Source organism: Zingiber officinale, chromosome 4A (genome assembly GCF_018446385.1).
Source record: "Zingiber officinale cultivar Zhangliang chromosome 4A, Zo_v1.1, whole genome shotgun sequence".
Taxonomy (NCBI): domain Eukaryota; kingdom Viridiplantae; phylum Streptophyta; class Magnoliopsida; order Zingiberales; family Zingiberaceae; genus Zingiber; species Zingiber officinale.
In genome coordinates, this window is record NC_055992.1 from 137,846,411 (window position 1) to 137,865,265 (window position 18,855).

General features: G+C 43.8%; 2 protein-coding genes and 2 non-coding genes across 4 annotated transcripts; all 4 read right to left on the bottom strand.

The window, feature by feature from the left end:
• Positions 1 to 503: 503 nt before the first annotated feature.
• LOC121972834 lies at positions 504 to 2,850 on the bottom strand. Its single transcript, XM_042524459.1, has 4 exons — positions 2,762 to 2,850; positions 1,588 to 1,655; positions 780 to 1,514; positions 504 to 670 (listed from the first exon to the last, which is right to left on the bottom strand). Exons 1-4 carry the CDS (start codon positions 2,848 to 2,850, stop codon positions 504 to 506), a joined length of 1,059 nt encoding a protein of 352 aa, XP_042380393.1.
• Positions 1,567 to 1,640, bottom strand: TRNAV-AAC. The gene has a single exon. It is a non-coding gene; the product is annotated as a tRNA-Val (tRNA).
• Positions 1,732 to 1,805, bottom strand: TRNAV-AAC. The gene has a single exon. It is a non-coding gene; the product is annotated as a tRNA-Val (tRNA).
• Positions 2,851 to 4,775: 1,925 nt separating the features above from the next.
• Positions 4,776 to 16,753, bottom strand: LOC121971418. Its single transcript, XM_042522680.1, has 10 exons — positions 16,436 to 16,753; positions 16,279 to 16,344; positions 16,069 to 16,149; positions 15,933 to 15,986; positions 8,227 to 8,295; positions 5,944 to 6,006; positions 5,474 to 5,556; positions 5,330 to 5,395; positions 5,154 to 5,231; positions 4,776 to 4,973 (listed from the first exon to the last, which is right to left on the bottom strand). Exons 1-9 carry the CDS (start codon positions 16,676 to 16,678, stop codon positions 5,201 to 5,203), a joined length of 756 nt encoding a protein of 251 aa, XP_042378614.1. The 5' UTR covers positions 16,679 to 16,753; the 3' UTR covers positions 4,776 to 4,973; positions 5,154 to 5,200.
• Positions 16,754 to 18,855: the final 2,102 nt, after the last annotated feature.

Sequence of the window (18,855 nt, forward strand, 5' to 3'; positions counted from 1 at the left end):
TGCGAGGAGAAGAGGGAGATATCGCATGGTGGCGACGGCGAGATCCTCCGGCGAGGCAGCGTCAAAGGAGGGCGGCAGTGACGTCTCTCACGTGCTGTGGTGGCACCGAAGAAGGGGAGAAGAAGGATGGCAGCATTGTGAGGCACTTCCGACGAGAAGAAGAGAAGGAGAGGGGGCGTCGGCGTGTTGGTCCGATGGCGGCGCCGCAAGGAGGACCGACGACCGACGGCAGTATGGGTAGTGGGAAAGAGGAGGAGAGAGAGGGTAGCCGGCGGTGAGGAGAAGAAGAGGAGCAGAGGTGAAGGTCGGCGGCCGGCGTCAGCGCCGGCTAGAAGCAGGAGAGGGAGGAAAACCCCTTTCTCTGTTCGCTATTGGCGGCGCCAGACCACGAACCAAAACCTTCCTCCCCCCCTTTCCCCGCATGCTACAGTTACCCTTAAGACCCCAAAAACCCCTCACTTCTCAAAAGACCAAAACGCCCCTCGCTTTCATCTTAATTTCTCCTATGCCCTTCTCCCAATATCCGTATCAACAGTCTTATAGCAGAGAGGGAGGTATCCATTGATTCCCTGTATAAAGTTCTCCACGGGGTAAACTCCTAAGTGCTCCGCCGGAATCCGGCTGCTCCAGGTCACTCTCCGGGTCGCATTGAACCCGTCGCCGGTGATGCCTGTCACGGAAACATAGGAACAAACACATTAATTAATTAATTAACCAATCAATCCAATCAAGAACAAAGTCACGAGCGGTGCACGAACAGAACAAGTGACGTAGCTCACCGACGGTGACGGTGTTGTACGTCGAGACGCCGGGGACGCCGACGTTCAGGAAGCCAGTGATGATCGTCTTTCCCATGCCGTCGCCGACAAATGCTAGATTTGGCTTCTCCAGCGGCACCCGCACCGTCTCCGCGTAGATCCCCTGTTTTATGTAGATCGCGTGTGCCTTTTTTTTTTTTTTTTGTGAAGGCGCGGCGTCTACCGCCGCCTGCACCATCGTGAATTGGCAGCCACCACCGTCCTCGCCGACAGTCACGTTTGGAGACCATGCTTCGGAGGCGGCAGCGGCGGCGACGACGACGCGCTCTGAAGCTTTGGCGGTTGGGACGTCCGGTGGCCAGTACCCGTCCCGCTCTGTCTGCGGCGGGGTCCACAGACCACAGGGACATGTTGCCGCCGTAGCGCTGCAGGGCGGCAACCATGGAGGCGGCGCTGCAGCCCTTCCGGTGAGATTGGCGAGGGCGTAGAGGGACGCCATCGCGTCGGTCACCTGCTGGGTGCCTTTGACGTACCGGAGGAAAGCGCCTCCGAGGCGGTAGTCGGCGAGGGAGAGGGAGGCAGTTGCGGGCAGCGTTGGTGCGGCGGAAGAGTTGCGAATGGCCCGGGCGTCGGCGTAGGAGGATAGGGCGGCGAGGGAGAGGTCGACGGTGGAGCGTCTGCGGGGGGAGGGAGGGGCGGAGGCGCAGAGCTGCAGGAAGCGGGAGGCGGCGCAGGCCTGCTCGATGGCGGAGGAAACTTAAAATAATATTAAAAATTAATTTTTTATAGCTAAAATAAAATGGCAAAATGGCGTCGCCCGGACTCGAACCGGAGACCTTCAGTGTGTTAGACTGACGTGATAACCAACTACACCACGACACCATGTTATTTTTTAGTCTGAAATAACAACATTTTATAATTAATGTCTCTCATATCACAACCTTTATTAACAATTATAGCAAAAAGATAGAATTGGCGTCGCCCGGACTCGAACCGGAGACCTTCAGTGTGTTAGACTGACGTGATAACCAACTACACCACGACACCTAGTTGAAGCAATTTGCCGCGTAACAAATATAATTATTAATATAAATATAGGGTTTCATTTTTTTAAAAATTTTGGTATTGCTATAACAATTTTGGTATTTTTTTTATTAAAAATACTGATTTTGACCTAAAATGACTTTTATCAAATTGGAATAATTCTAACTAAGTTAAAAAGAATATTAAAATTATTATAGTATAACTTAAATTAATTTAGAGTAATTTTGTTTCATATTATAGTATAATTTTAGTCAAAATAATTATAATAATATTCAAATAACAGTAGTTTTAAAAAAATATCTTAATTAACAAAATCTTCAAAAAGATTGGCACCTTTAAAACCACATCCATGCATATTTTTTATTTTAAAAATATAATTATTTAAGGTTAAAATATATATACGTAAAATACTTATCTTAAATTTTTTCACAACTGGATAAAAATACTTATATTTTATTAAAATTATTTTTAAAATTGTAGAAATCATGGGCATCTATTGAATAATTATACATTGCAGACCCTCTGCCTAATTTTGATCCTTATGTAATTTATACATTGGATTATGATTGAAATCCAGTTAAAATTGACTGTGATTTTTTTTAAGTTCATCTTTCCACCTATATTATAATTTTGAGTTGAATGTCAGCAATGAACGGATCGTCTCTTGCTCGGCACTATATAGTTCATCCATTGTTGGTAGTTTTCGATCGTTTGACTCGATCTAAAACTATAACCTAGATGGAAATGTAAATTAGGAAAGATCATAATCAATTTTGATTGAATTCTAATTATCGAAGGAATTAAGAAGAAATCAGAGGATAATAATTAATATTTTCGGATTCTAATCACGATCTGAAGACACCAGAGGACATGGACTCGTAGCAACCCCTTAATGATTGCAGAGTGCAATTTATATTTATTTTGATCCTTTTCAAACAATTTTGATTAAGTTTAAATACTTGAGGTCATTCTTGACAGGGAAGTTGATATCCTCCTCCGCTCCTTCGGCGCTGGTATCAGATGATCCGCCAAACAGGTTGATCGTCATGATCGGCCACGCGAAAACCCTAAACTCGAAAAATGCACCCCCTAGTCACATCGAATATATAATGATTTTCCTGCAAATTTTATCTTACTCCCTGAAATTATTATTATATTTAATCATTACTACATTTAATTAAATATTTTTAATTTAAATTGTTTTTTACAATGTTCTCTTTTTAGTGGAAAATGTTATTTCTCGCAGATTTTTTTAAAAAAATTCTTATTGGAGATTAAAATTTTATATATATATATATATATATAATTTAATATTTAAAAATATTTAATTAAATAATGATGAAAGTCACAAAGAGATGATGTTAATATGAACATACGAGGCTGGATAATGTATTTAAAAGTGGTTAATTAAATGTTAGAGAAAAAATTAGGATTGTGTAATTTTTTTTTTTTTAAAGACACATTTAAAATGAAAAGGATATGTACATAAATGTCTAATAAATATCCATTATATATATACACACGTCATTCTATAGACCTATATAGGATACTCTACGATCCGAAGCTACCTCAAAAGATAATGGGGCCTTTTCCCCTCAAAAAAAAAGAAAGAAAGGAGCAGTTCCGAAAAAAGAAAGTGGATTTACTCTTTCTAGAGCAGCCCAGCTCTTCAGGCGCGCCCGCTTCGCAGCCTAAGCTGGATAAGGAGCTCCCCTATATGTTGTCAGTCTAAGACAGCCCGAATCCGGTATATATATATATATATATATATATATATATATAAAGAAAGAAAGAAAACTAAAACATATTAATTAATAATGATAAAAAAATATAGTTAAATATAGAGAATAAAGAGAATATACTCACTATTTAATAATAATATCTACTCACTATTTAATATAATAAAAGTTTAATTATTATTATTATTTAATAAAAAGAAGAAGAAAATTAATAGTGAAAATGCTAAAGATTTTAATTCCCATTTTCTACTTTGACATTAAATTTAATAAAGTATAGCAAATAGATAATATTAAAAATATAATAAATTAATATTATTATATCAACCCACTCCAACGGCCTGTGGAGTGCTTGCCCGCTCCGGTACTTTCCGGCCACGGCATCTGTGAGTCCTGCACGCTCCAACTGAGGACTGATTTCCCAATTTCTGGGCGACGCTATTTGTCATTGTCGGTCTCCTGTTCTTGGCCTTGCTGATCTTCGTCTGTGTTTCGGGGGAAACAAAGCAATCGCCGATGGAGGTGGATTTGGCTAACGTCCACCTCGTAAGCAAGGCCCCTCCGAACGGCCAGCGAGGTGGAAATCAAGGGCGCCAACGTCCCTTTGGAAATCTCGACGCCGTCATCATCTCGGCAGAGGGCCTCCTCCCACCTGATCGGCTTCTGCTGGGAGCACGTCCTCGCATACGAGTACATGGCCAATGGCAAGAAGCCGGGAGCACGTCCTCGCATACGAGTACATGGCCAATGGCAAGAAGCCGGGAGCACGTCCTCGCATACGAGTACATGGCCAATGGCACCCTGCAAGACCACCTCCACCAGCATTCACCGTCGCCGATGAACTGGTATGTGGACAGGGTGGCTCCGCGTGGCACTCGACACGGCAAGGGGAATCTAGTACCTGCACTCCTATGCGGTGCCGGCGATCATCCACCTCAACATCAAGTCTCCCAACATCCTGCTGGAAAAGGAGTGGACTTAGAAGATGGCTGACTTTGACGTGCAGGGCAGAGACAAGAGTCTTACATCCGGGCCGGTGGGCTACATGGACCTGGAGCACTACCAGCTCCAACGGAGAAGACCAACTCGTGTCACATTGAGGGTAAAATCCCCCGCACAATACGCCATAGATGCATCTAGAGAAAAATGATTGGTCGGCCTAACCATCACACTCTATCCGGGGGCAATATTCACATCATATTTGAAAGTCATACACGGAGATATTTGCAATAACGAATTATAAAATGTACAAATTTACTAATTATTCAAGAACAAATTCTTGATGTATTTATGCAAACCATATTTTTGCATTGAATATATAAACAGACCTTTTCTGTCTACATACAGTGGTAGCCACAGAAAAGAAGTCTGTGTTTCCCAGCATTTAACTACCGAACACAAAATTTGAAGCTGCCAATTCACAGAATTAAAACTCCTACATACACAAAAAGGAAAAAAAAGGGTTAAATTACAATAGATAAAAAGATGCCAGGGCAGGAAAATAATGATCATATTTTATGTACACTTGTTTGCAATATGATAAAGAATTTAAGAGATTATCTTTATCTTTTTCAGTAACACAGAATTAAGTATCAAGAATTCTGACAAGATTTACCTTTTCAGTGCTGGGAATTTGTAACATCATGGGGAGAAGAATCCATCTTAAGGGTGCCATTTTATGCTACATCCAACACTAGAACGGAAGGCAGGAAATGTTTATTTACAGGTGCCTAGTGAACCAAAAAATGCATCTGAACACAAAAGAGCTATTGCAGATACGAGATGTTTTACCTTGTCTTTTGTGCAGAAGATAAGACTTGGCCACTGAGAACACAATCTATTGCACGACTCAAGTCTCTACAGAAAGAAATTTGTAGGCTTCAGTTATGAATATGGAATGCTAGAGATGAAAATATTCCATAAGCTCACAGTTACCTTCCTGTTACAGGCACATTGTTGTTAGGTCGTGAGTCATCAAACTGCCCATGATAAAACAGCTCAAATGGCCTTCTTCCATCCTAATGAAATGTAAAAGAGAGGATATTAATTAACTTTTTGCAAGTGTGATTGCAAAGGCATACTTGTGCTTATTACTTGAGATGCAAATATATTTAAGCTTTACATGGAAGTAATAGGATGAGCATTTACATGAAAGTCAAATCCCTTCTAGTTTTTTTACTGCCTTATTGAGCAAGGACTTTGAATGTGTTTGTGAGAAAATCATTGAATGATTGAATTGACTATTGATGAGTTATTGAGCTCCATCATGGGACTAGACACACAAATTTTAGTTATGGTGAATGATTGACTGATTATTCATGAGTTATTGAGTTCCATCATGGGATTAGAGACATAAATTCTAGTTGTGGTCTTGCTATGCTCATTGTCCTTCCTGTAAAACTGACCTTTTTAAAGAGAAAAAATTCTGGCGTGCATACAGCTCCAAATGCCCGAGCAACATCTTGCAACTGAAGAAGAAAAGTGAACAACCATTAAAGGTTTCAGCCAAATTTCTCTTCAAACTAGTACTGAGCATGTTTCTATACAAATTTGATAATAAGCCATAGGGAAAAGAAACTAAAACTAATTTGTAAATAAGTAGAAACAAATTATACTTAGGAGATTCAAGCTTCTATTTGATTAATGGTTCCTGGTTCAATTTAGTAGTCCGTGTATGCTTAACATTATAAGCTCGACACTGTAACTATGTGATCTTGCTTTTAGGAATTTAATTTGTCATCATCTTGGTGTGAAGTCTCTCAGTTGATGAATACCTTCTCCAGTATCATGGCATCCACCTCTTTTAGTATCATAGTATCAATCGTGATACCTCTATTTGTAGAAGACAAGAAAGGTTCTAGAGGGGGGTAGGCACGGAAATATGCTTGCTTACCTACTGCCTCATTCCTGGATATTTTATCCCAAGGCACGTCTCCCTATCCTCTATTCCTTTAACAGAGTAAGAATTTTCCTCCTTAAAGCTCCCCTCTTAATTGTATCTCAAACTCCCTTCTATAAAGCCCTCTTTTGACTAAAATAAATTTGTTGATAAAATCAAATAAGCTTGATGTTTGTCTTTGGTTTTCATTTCAAACTTCTTTGATAAAGATTTGGTTGAATACTTGGTTAACCTTTCCTTGAGTCGATTTGAAGGTTGTTGGCACATACATTCTTGCATCATGTCTAATTAAAACTGGGGTTTGGTCAATATTTATTCTCATTCTGGGGTGTAATTTTATTTGATGAAAGATTTTCAAATTCCATTCTATTTGTTCCTTCCTCTAAATTTCTTTTCAAACTGATTTGAAAGTAGCTATATGCACACCATTCTGTCATGCCTCATTATTTTGAGCTTTATAATTTATCTTTATTTGACACAGAATTTTCAGATTTCAACTTCCCACTTTTAATTAATTTGAAGCTCGCTGTTTCTATCATGCCTTCAAGTTTTATTCCTATTGAATCACTAATCTTGACCTTTATTTTAGTTGATTAGAGTTTTCAGCACGAACACTCTTCTATTATGCCCGTCAATTGTGCACTTTATGGTTTATCTCTATGAAATGTTGTTTAACAAAGGATTCAAGTTTTATTTTAGATAGCTTCTTGTCATGTCTTAGTTCCCACATTATTTAAGTTTTCTTGAGGACTAGGTCATTTCTATGGAATCACAGTTGACCTTATTTTTTTCCTTTTCCAAATTAAGGCCATTTAATGAGGTGTTTATTGTTCGTTGTGGTGTGTTTAAGGGATTTTGGTAGGCTGGTGTTTTGTAGTTGCATCAAACTTTTTTTTTTCAGGTATGCATCATTAAGTTTCTTGTACTGATTAAACACAATTATTAGTCTCATTTCTTCTCAAATTTAGACATTCCCTGAAAAGAATGCTTCTATTGTAACCTAGCTGTTAACTTTATTACAACAATGATTTCTATTGACTGACAAGTGAATATGCCCAAACCAAATAGACATTTCACATGCAATCACAAATTATCATAACATTTATTGGTGTACTCTAAAATGCTAAAAATTCATGAACAGAGGTTTTTCATCTTGCTACTATCATACCTAAAATATAAGTCACATTAATTCATTTGTTATACAATTTGAACTTGTACAATAGTAATTCGTACAAAATAGTGGAGGGAACATATCTAGATCGATCTAGCCACTAATCCATCAGTTAAGTAAAATATACGATAGTTGTGACAAAATCCAGAGATAGAGGTGCTTCAGATGAACAGTCTAACTGAACTTTTATATCACATAAAAGTTGGATCCTTCCTATGAGATTAATTCAATCTGTATATCACAACAAGAGAGAAGATGGGTAACAAGAAGTAATTGACAAGGAGACAATTATGAGGCAAGACACCATTGAAGCTTTTCAGTGAATTAAATATTATTTTTATTTGTCATTTTCTTTCAGACAGACTAACTCTGGAATTGCATATAAGTCATTTTTTCCCTTAATATTCTATCGTGTCTATATTTCTCCTGTCTATATTTCTCCTAGAAGACTCAGTATTAGTTAGACAATAACAATAAGTTACACAATCCTTTCTTGCACATTATCATTTACCGCACATGAGAAAAGAATAAACATCTCGTGCCAAAAAAGGAAAAGAATAAACATGGAATTGCACAGTCAGAGTGAGAAAGTATTGATTCAAATAAGCAACTTAGTACCTCGTCAAACAGATAGGGAAAAGGATACTTAAACAGTTTAGCTTCTTCAGCCATAAGCATTGGTCCATCCTATAATGTAAACACTTTAGTCAAATTTGCAGTGGTAGTAAAGTAAAAAAGTTATTCTTTTGCAAGGATTTTGCAATGCTCTAGACAAAGCAGTCAAATTTATTCACTTTTCAATATGGCAAAAGCTTTGTATTGAGTAATTATGAGGTGAAAGACCAATACAATAGCAAACATGGGGCTATGGGAGCATCAAAGAAAATCTGTTTTTCCTTATATCTTTCCGAACAAGCAAAAAAAAAAGGTTTTGTTCCTTTACAAGTTGATAAAACCAATAACCCATTTCAGATGATAAATGAGGTCACAGAGAAGAAAAATCAGAATTAAGTTAACATGATGAATGTATAATTATGGAAGAGCCAAATTACAAGTCTGATGTTTCTCTAAATATTGATAAAAAATTACATAAGAAAAGCTATGTTTCCCCAGACTAATTGGGATTGGTATCATAGATCTATTCCACCATTGCAGAGGAACATCAGTATCTAGAAGGACAGTCAAATATTTGAATGGAATTACAAATCAAAATCATTGTTATGGCATATGATCCGGCGGTAAGAATGGGGGGCCCACAGATGGGGTCCCGTCCGAGCGGAACCAGAGATTACCCAGCCAAAGGTTTGGGTTGCCGACGCCAGAGCAGTAGGACCGGAGCCGAGTGGCCGAGCGGAGGTGTCCGCTCGGCCGAGGACAGAATGGCCGAGTGGGGGTGTCCGCTCGGCCGGAATAGTGGCGAGGGAACCGTGGTTAGCCGAGCGGCCCATTTGCTCGGCTCGGGATATGATATATCAGCAAAGGCATGATGATTAGACTGTACGCCAGATGGCACTATTAAAGGCCCCACCATCACGTCACGGAAAGGTTGATACAGTAGCAGTATGGTCTTATGGATGCCCTTCAGACAGGCCCATACCTAGGCATGGTCGAAAGCAGGTGATCGCTTCGATTGGTGTGCCCAGGCTTCTTCGAACGGTCTATATAAGGCCTCCATTTCTTCAACCGGAGGTACATACATACAGACACACACACGCTAGTCTTCATCCTGCAGCCACTTTCTTCATCTATTCCCTCGCCTGACTTGAGCGTCGGAGAGCCGTCGCCGGGACACCCCCCCCCCCCCCGGCTCGGTTTTGTTGCAGGTTCGCCGGAGCACTCGAGGATCCAGCAGGGAGCGCCACGTCCCCAACGTTCGTTGACCCATGGTTCGGACAGGATCAATTTGGCGCCGTCTGTGGGAACGCTCCTGCATCCGAACGGGAACAATGGACGAGGCTGGACGACAACACACGGTGACGCTTTCCACGGAAGAACTCGACGCTCTGGTTGAGATAAGGGCCGCCAAGCTCGTGGAGCAAAAACAGAAAGCAACAGCCAAGCGGCCGGAGCAGCAAGCAACATCGGCGTCTGGTGGTAGAGCGGAAGCACCACCGACCACCGTTGCATTTCATCGAGCCCTATTCCGGGCGCTTCCTGATACCGTAGCAGTGAGTCGCAATCGGGGATCTTCGTCAGATGAAATACCAATACGGGGCAACAGAAAAGGCAAATCCCTCCGAGCGGACGCATCTCCCGAGTGGAAGCACCGACTGCCACAGTCCCATTTCCCTCAAAAGCGGATACTTCATCTCCCGAATTCAACTTATAGCAAGCCCCTCCTTCTGGAACCTCAAGAGCGGGAGTTTGATGTCAGGCGATGAATCGACCGCATACGAGGGAGTTGGGTGTACGAGCCGCCGAGCGGATGAAGATGGATTGGCACTTGGATCCACCATGAAGCGTAAATTGTCTCCAGCCTATCCAGAGCGGGGTGAAAGGTGCACCAATAGAATATGTGCTGTATATTTTCCGTTTGGTTGTATATTTGAAATGTAGAAGACAAAATGTTATAATGTGCGCAATTGGCGTTATCGGCCGAGCGGCCTATCTTCATGGTGTATAATATCTGAGCCAAGCGCTCGATGAAGAAGGCCTCGAGCCGTTCGGCTGGAGATATAGTATCCGAGTCAAGCGCTCGAGGAACGAAGGCCCCGCGTCGTTCGGCCGGAGGTAAATTGGTCGAGCCGATCGCTCGAGGAACGAAGGCCCCGCGCCGTTCGGCCGGAGGTAAATTGGTCGAGCCAAGCGCTCGAGGAACGAAGGCCCCGCGCCGTTCGGCAGGAGGTAAATTGGTGGAGCCGATCGCTCGAGGAACGAAGGCCCCGCGCCGTTCGGCCGGAGGTAAATTGGAACGAAGGCCCCGCGCCGTTCGGCCGGAGGTAAATTGGTCGAGCCGATCGCTCGAGGAACGAAGGCCCCGCGCCGTTCGGCCGGAGGTACCCAGCGCTCGAGAGGAAGGCCCCGGACCGTTCGGCCGGAGGTAAATTGTCGAGCCAAGCGCCGAGGAACGAGGGCCCGCGCCGTTCGGCGGAGGTATAGTATCCGAGCCAAGCGCCGAGGACGAAGGCTCGTGGAGCAACGGGAGCAGAAGGCTCAGGTAAAAGGAACGCAGCAGTGCGCCGTTCGGCCGGAGGTAAATTGGTCGAGCCAAGCGCTCGAGGAACGAAGGCCCCGCGCCGTTCGGCCGGAGGTAAATTGGTCGAGCCAAGCGCTCGAGGAACGAAGGCCCCGCGCCGTTCGGCCGGAGGTAAATTGGTCGAGCCAAGCGCTCGAGGAACGAAGGCCCCGCGCCGTTCGGCCGGAGGTAAATTGGTCGAGCCGATCGCTCGAGGATCGAAGGCCCCGTACCGTTCGGACGGAGGTAAACTATCCGAGCCAAAATGCTCAATGCTGAAGACCCCGTGCCGTTCGGCCGGGCGTACGATACCCAAGCTTCGACACAAAAACCGAAGGCCACGTGCGGGAAGTAAAGTGGTGTAATATGGCGCTAATTCTGTGTATATTTTCTGTTAGCCTATATCCTCATAATGCAGGAAGCAAAAGTGATAAAAAGGATGGCAAAAAGCTTCACCGAACGGAAGCGTCAAAATTAGCCTTAAAAGGCCGTCTAGCCCAGACGTTAAACCGTAGAGCCGTGCCGACCGGCTATAAAAACCGAGCGGAAGGCCGTCTAGCCTAGACGTTAAACCGTAGAGCCGCGCCGACCGGCTATAAAAACCGGCTATAAAACCGAGCGGAAGACCGTCTAGCCCAGACGTTAAACCGTAGAGCCGCGCCGACCGACTATAAAAACCGAGCGGAAGGTCGTCTAGCCCAGACGTTAAACCGTAGAGCCGCGCCGACCGGCTATAAAAACCGAGCGGAAGGCCGTCTAGCCCAGACGTTAAACCGTAGAGCTGCGCCGACCGGCTATAAAAACCGAGCGGAAGGCCGTCTAGCCCAGACGTTAAACCATAGAGACGAGCCGGCGTCTATAAACTCTCCGAGCGGAAGGTCGTCTAGCCCAGACGTTAAACCGTAGAGCCGCGCCGACCGACTATAAAAACCGAGCGGAAGGCCGTCTAGCCCAAACGTTAAACCGTAGAGCCGCGCCGACCGGCTATAAAAACCGAGCGGAAGACCGTCTAGCCCAGACGTTAAACCGTAGAGCCGCGCCGACCGGCTATAAAAACTGAGTGGAAGAACGTCTAGCCCAGACGTTAAACCGTAGAGCCGCGCCGACCGGCTATAAAAACCAAGCGGAAAACTGACGAACACCATCGTTGAAAATCGAGAGTCGGTCCGGCGACTATAAATACCCCGGGCGGACGAACGAATATCAGAGAATTAAGAAACCGCGGAAACCACAAGTATTAAAACATTTCAGCCCGCCCGGGCGTTGGTCCTTCGATACTTGGCGTTTGTTGACTTCACACAGGCTAGATACGTGCAGAGCGAGTAGGCCCTCCCGCTCAGACTTTGTTTAATGGGTTAAGCTGATCGGCCGTGTGATGGAGAACACTTGAAGCGTGACTGACTCTAAGCATAAACGTCAAGCAAATAGAAGAATATTATGGATAATGATCAGGAAGAGGCAAGCAAAGACATAATTGCATTAAAGGGAAAGCATGCCGGACGGCAAGTACAAAAAGTTGCGTTGGGCGTAAGAAACGCAAAAACAAGACAGACGAGGAACACTCTTCACTCGGGGTCTTCGAAATTAAAAAAGGCGTCCGGGATATCATCAATCATAGCCGCCAGATCTGAAGAGGGAATGCTCAGGTCAGCAGGAAGGCACCCCCCCTTCTTCAAGTACGCCATGGTGACCTTGACCGCCTCGGCGAAAGTTGAGGAGACGTTGCCGCCGAATTTTGCGCCGAACCGTTCCGAGCGGAGGTATTCTTGGCGCGCTGCGGCTTGGCGACTCGGCTCTCCCTCCCTATATTTTCTGAGTACCGCCCGGGAAGCGGTTAAGGAATCTTGGACTGCCTTCAAGTCCATCTCAGCCTTTGTACGTTCTGCCGAACGATCCTCCCGCTCGGCGTTCAGTTGGGCCTCCAGATCCTTGGATCGCTGATCTAGCGCACGGACATCTATTTTCATCTTGTCCAGATCAGCTATCGCTCGTTTCTTCCGGGCAGTAGCACGTTTGGCGTCCGCTTCACGCTTCTTGACTTGGCCCTCTAGCCGAGCCACCTCTGTAGCCAGGTAGGCGGCCTTCTTCTGTTCGGCCTCGAGGGCTTGTTTCCCCTGCTCGGCCAATGGACCCCCCGAGACTTGGAGTTTTTCCATGAGATCCTCCAGCTCGGCTAGCCGATGGCTAGTGGCGATTTGCTCGGCCCAATGCTATAGTGGCCTGCTGCATGTGGTTATCGCCGAGCTGCTTGGGCGTCATGAGAGCCACCCGAATCTGCGCGTCCTCGAAAAGTTTGGCGATCGGACCCATCAAGATTATTTCATGAACGGGGCTGGATGGCCGATCGGCAGACAATAAATATTCCTCCGATGGGAATCGAAGGGTAGTCTTGATGGCGGGGTGGCCGGACGGCACTTCCTCAGCCTCAGTCGCCTGGCCCAACCGTCGTAAGCGACGGCGAGTCCGTGGAGGAGAGCCAGAGGGCTGTGCGGTGGGCGAGGCCACTGGGGTCCCGATCCTCGACGGCGTGCGATCTGGTGAAGCGAGGTCGATCGGCGCCTGTGGTTCGCCCTCTTGGGTCGGTGGAAGGCTGGGGTCTCTTCGACGTTTCCGCCGAACTTCCAGTGGTGAATCCCCGGTCTGGGGGACTCCCAGCTCTACTGGAGCAGAGGAAACAGGATCCGCCTCAACCTCCGTTGAAGCAGATTGGGCAACTTCTGTTTCAGGGCCGGACTGCGTCCCCCCCTCTCCTGCATCTGCCGGGCGGCTGGGGATAAGACCCCGCTTTGATCAGTAGCCTTGGAGCGCCACATGACTTCAGCTGCAATGGAAGAGATTAAAATCAGTTAGACAAAAAAGGTGAAGAGAGTAAAAAGTCCTTACCCATGCGGTAGGGGAGATTGGCCCGAACGGGAGATAATCCAAAAATGTACAACACCCCCTTGAGAAGCAACTGGTCGATTTTGTACCGCTGACCATCGCCGCATGAAGGTAGGCCGGATTGCTTCTGAATTTGCCGAGCTCCGGCTGGGTCGGCACAGCGGTCTGCCATTTTGTTCGGAATGCTGGCCTCTCGGGAAGTCGTATATAGAAGAAGAACTCCTTCCAGTGCTTGTTAGAGGTCGGCATATTATCAAAAAATTTGAAGCCTATTCTACTTTGGAAAATAAAAGTGCCCAACTCGGATTGTTTGGGGTAGAAGAAGTAGTGGAATATCTTGGGTTCGAGGGGGATACTATGCAGCCTAAAGAGGACGACCATCCCGCTCAGTAGCCTAAAGGAATTCGGCACAAGTTGGCCGAGCGGGATGCGGAAATAATTACAAACTTCCAAAATAAATGGATGGGTAGGAAATCTAAGGCCGCCCTGGAATTGGTCTAGAAAAAAACAAATGGTGCCGATCGGAGGGTTATGAGGTCGGTCGGTCGGGTCGGCTATGACTATTTCATGGTCGTCAGGGATCCCGTAGGTCCTAACAACGCGCCGAGCGCGCTCCTCATCGAACCTACTTTCCATACTCATATACCATGGACTGTGAACATGGGTAGCGGGTTCGGAAGAGCTCGCCATCTCGAAGAGACAAAAGGATAGCAAGAAATCGGAGGAATGGGAACGAAAGAGAGGTAAAACGAGTAGGGAAGACCTAGTAAGCAAGGAAAAAAGGCTCACTAAGAAGAAGATGGGCGGAGAAGATCACCGGAGGGATGGTAGCCGCCGAAAAACAGGAACTAGATCGCCGGAGGCCGCAGCAGCAGAAGAGTCGGGAGGACAAAGCACGGGCAAACGTGCGACTGAGGAAGGGGACTGAGGCTTTATACGGCCGAGGCCGATAGGCCTCCACCGTCCGATCTAGGTCGCGAGAAACAAGGACGCCATCGGGCCGTCCATTTCAAACGGTGGCGTCCCATCATAAGTAACGCTGCTGCCACGCAATGGTCGACACGTGGCACTGAGTGATTCGGCGCATTTAATGCGCACCATACCACGCACGAGCAGCCTTAATGGAATGGATTGCCGCCGTTCCTGAGGGGATTCGGACAGGCGGCAACGACGGCAGGCCGCATGAGTCACATCTGAGCGAGCGCCGAACGGCTGAATGCGGCGCGCACGCCGAGCGGCCTGTAAAATACTTTTAAAACAAAAGGCGACGAGCACCCGCTCGGACACACAGTCCAGTCAGTCGGACTTAAGCGCCTCCTTCGACTAGACTTGAAGGGGAGGCAAGTGATCCGGCGGTAAGAATGGGGGGCCCACAGATGGGGTCCCGTCCGAGCGGAACCAGAGATTACCCAGCCGACGCCAGAGCAGTAGAACCGGAGCCGAGTGGCCGAGCGGAGGTGTCCGCTCGGCCGAGGACAGAATGGCCGAGCGGGGGTGTCCGCTCGGCCGGAATAGTGGCGAGGGAACCGTGGTTAGCCGAGCGGCCCATTCGCTCGGCTCGGGATATAATATGTCAGCAAAGGCATGATGATTAGACTGTACGCCAGATGACACTATTAAAGGCCCCACCATCACGTCACGGAAAGGTTGATACAGTAGTAGTATGGTCTTATGGATGCCCTTCTGACAGGCCCATACCTAGGCATGGTCGAAAGCAGGTGATCGCTTCGATTGGTGTGCCCAGACTTCTTCGAAAGGTCTATATAAGGCCTCCATTTCTTCAACCGGAGGTACATACATACAGACACACACACGCTAGTCTTCATCCTGCAGCCACTTTCTTCATCTATTCCCTCGCCTGACTTGAGCGTCGGAGGGTCGTCGCCGGGACACCCCCCGACTCGGTTTTGTTGCAGGTTCTCCGGAGCACTCGAGGATCCAGCAGGGAGCGCCACGTCCCCAGCGTTCGTTGACCCCTGGTTCGGACAGGATCAGCGTATATGGAAGACAAACAACTCCATCTAAGATGAAGGCATCAAGCCAAGAGATTTATGGATATGCCTTTCATATTCTCTAAAGGAAACCATCACATTAGCAGTTCATATTTAGCACAGAGAATAATCAAGAGGATACTAAGTAGTACACATGAAATGCCTCTGAGTATCCCCTGTGCATTATCTACATGAACTAATATTTCATAAGCTGTTAATTAGGATAAAAGGCTCCATTATTGCAAAGAATTCAATGCAAACTAAAATCTGTTGATAACCTGTGGATGAGTAATGATGGAATTTGAACAGATAGCAACTACACCAAGCCCCTTCTGCAGCAGACATAGAGAAAGTTTGATTAGAACTCAGAAAAAAAATTACTCCATGTTTAACATTTTCAATTGTGTCACAAACCCCCATATAGAAACTTGTAAGCTTGGCAATATCCTTCTTCAAGTGCTTAACAAATGGGCAATGGTTGCAAATGAACATCACCTAGAGAGAGAGAGAGAGAGAGAGAGAGAGAGAGAGAGAGGAAATGATTCCTGTTAATCTCAGCAAGAATTGTAAAAAACGATCGATAAGCAACAAACCAGGATACATAAAACCAGATAAGAGTTTCACCAAAAGCGCGGGGCAAGACTCGAAATCTTCCAAGGTCCAAATTTTTCCCGTTAGAGGCTCCGAAAGCTGCAAAAGAAATCAGCAATCTCGCCGCCAATCGAGAATAAAACAAAATGAGAATAAAACAAAATGATCGAGGAAAGCGAGGGAAATGGACCTCGAAATGGGGAGCTCGGGAGCCGAGAGTGACGACTTGAGACTCGGCCCGTGCGGATCTGACTTGGAACTTGGGGAGACCCGGGCGAGCAGGTTTGAGTCGGTGGAGGCGGAGGCGACGGGTGAGGGGAGAAAAGGACCGCGAGGCGGCGAAGATACCAGGCCGAACTCCACTGGAATAGCGCGGAAGGACACGAGGTGGGAGGGTAAAGGGGAGGCGAAGGGTAGCGGCGGCAGCGGCCATCGCCGATGGAGAGCAGGCGGAAGCGGTGAGAATGCGACTGTAGGCGGTGAGGATGCGACTGTAGGCGGTTTACTAGGCCGGGAATGGTCGACCCATTTTCAATCGGGCCGAACCGAGATGAATATAAAATTATTACTTCAACTAGTAAAAATTAATTTAATTTAATTTAACTAAAAATAGTATATTTTATAATAATACTAACTAAAATTGATATAAATAATTTTTATTAAATTACCTGTAATAATTTTGATATTGTAGCCGAAATTATTACAATAATAAAATTTAGATAAAAAAATAACAAAAAGCTTAATGTTAATCTTTAGAGACAACTATGATTTGTCGATTAAAATTTAATTCACGGTAGTTCAAAATTATTATTTAGATTTTTATTTAGAAAATTATAAATGTAAAAAAACATAATTTATTATTTGAATTGTCTATATATATCCTATAAGGGAATTAAATACCATATAGTATATTAAATATATAAAAAAAATATTTTATAATAATCTTTAATATATATAATTTTATTGTTGAATAAATTATATCTTTGAAAAATTATTACCGAGCATTTTACATAAGTTAAATTGTCCATATAAACTCTAATTTCCAAATTAGGTATTGAATCAATAATAAAAACAAAAGATTAATGAGTGATCTATGAAGAGAGTCGGATGAAATTGACAGATTCAATAACGTAAAGGTAGAATAATAAATAGATTAAAAAATTAGCTAAAATAATCGTACAAAAATTGAAATAAGAGAGATTGGTTTATATTAAATCATACTATTAAAATATTAAAATGCTATATCGTAAAATGAGAGGTTCTCATTCAAACAATATAAATTAGTTTAAAAAATAAGATTTTTTTTAAAAATAAAAACTTATGAATCAGATATAGATCAAGGGTTAATCACTGATTCAACTAACTGTTAGTAATTAGTGCTAAGACTTAATCATGAGATGATTAAATTTTTTGGTTACTAATTGAGTTAGAATTAAATAAATTCATTTATTGAATTGAGTCCAATCCGAATTAGATACATTGGATTCATGGGTTAGATTCAATTAGTTAGATTTATTAGATTATTGGATTAATGGTTAATCTAATATATAATAATCCAAGAGGAATACAAAGAGACAAAAACCCTTAGTATTCATTGGATGAATATAAATAAGTTTTTAGATTTATTTTTTAGGAGATAAAAAAAAAAGATGTCTATTGAGCTTCTCTCTTCTTCCTCCTCCGTCCTCCTTGGCCGAACCATACTTCTTGCTAGCACAAGAAAATGGTTCTTCTCCGAAGGCTTCGTTCGTGCGACGAACGAAAGATATGTTCGTGTGGATACTATAGAGGCGCGGACGCTTGAACGCGCTGAGATCTGGATCCAAAGAAAATGTTGCTGTCGAGATTGCAAAGGGCACGTAACAAAGATATAATCCTATCATGTAGCTTAGCATAAATTATTTTCAGAACATGTTTCTTCTCTTCGTATGGATCTACTGGATAGAAGTTCTAATTAATTTCCATTGTGTTTCTATATTTTTGAGCGCGCTAAATTCCAACACTAACAATTCAGGTTCGGAGTTAAAAGGATAATAGTTTTATTAGAATAGAATAGAATAGAATAGAATAGTATAAGAGATTAATTTTCATCTATAATTTATTTTTTTTCTTATAATCTGGAGATCGATTGTGAGAGAAATATAATCATTTTTATTATAATAGGCGTTTGACTCGTTCATAGGTGGTTGCTATCATACAGGTAATTAATCCATTGATTTGGTTACCATTTTAGGCCGGTTCAATTTAGTCTCACATGTGGACGAGTCTACGCCTAACTTAATTTAGCCAAGTTTTGAAGAAAAAACTAAATAAATAAAAAAATTGTCAAAAAAAAAAAATATGTTCCTCTTTTAAAATTAGAAAAGTATATTTTCTTTTATCCCAAAAGAAATACTTCACTCCTTAGATTATACCAAACTAGTTTTTATTTTTGGTCGGCCTAGATATGAATAAGCTATTTGATAATCCAATTTGTAACCTAAATTATTATTGTACAAAATAACTACAAAGTGATATTATTTTGGCAAAAATTAAAAGGTCTTTCTTTTTTTTAAACACTCCCGCCGCATTAATTCTTATAAAATGATACAATTGTGCTAAATATATTAT

Coding starts and splice junctions, on each gene's coding strand:
- LOC121972834 (XM_042524459.1), bottom strand. CDS start 2,850: ATGACGATCAACCTGTTTGGCGGATCATCTGATACCAGCGCCGAAGGA. Junction 1,656..2,761: donor CCTGTCAAGAATGACCTCAA/GTATTTAAACTT, acceptor TTGTTATTTCAG/ACTAAAAAATAACATGGTGT. Junction 1,515..1,587: donor TAACACACTGAAGGTCTCCG/GTTCGAGTCCGG, acceptor TATTATTTTAAG/TTTCCTCCGCCATCGAGCAG.
- LOC121971418 (XM_042522680.1), bottom strand. CDS start 16,678: ATGGCCGCTGCCGCCGCTACCCTTCGCCTCCCCTTTACCCTCCCACCT. Junction 15,987..16,068: donor TTACAAGTTTCTATATGGGG/GTTTGTGACACA, acceptor TGTCTGCTGCAG/AAGGGGCTTGGTGTAGTTGC. Junction 5,232..5,329: donor TCTTCTGCACAAAAGACAAG/GTAAAACATCTC, acceptor CTTCCGTTCTAG/TGTTGGATGTAGCATAAAAT.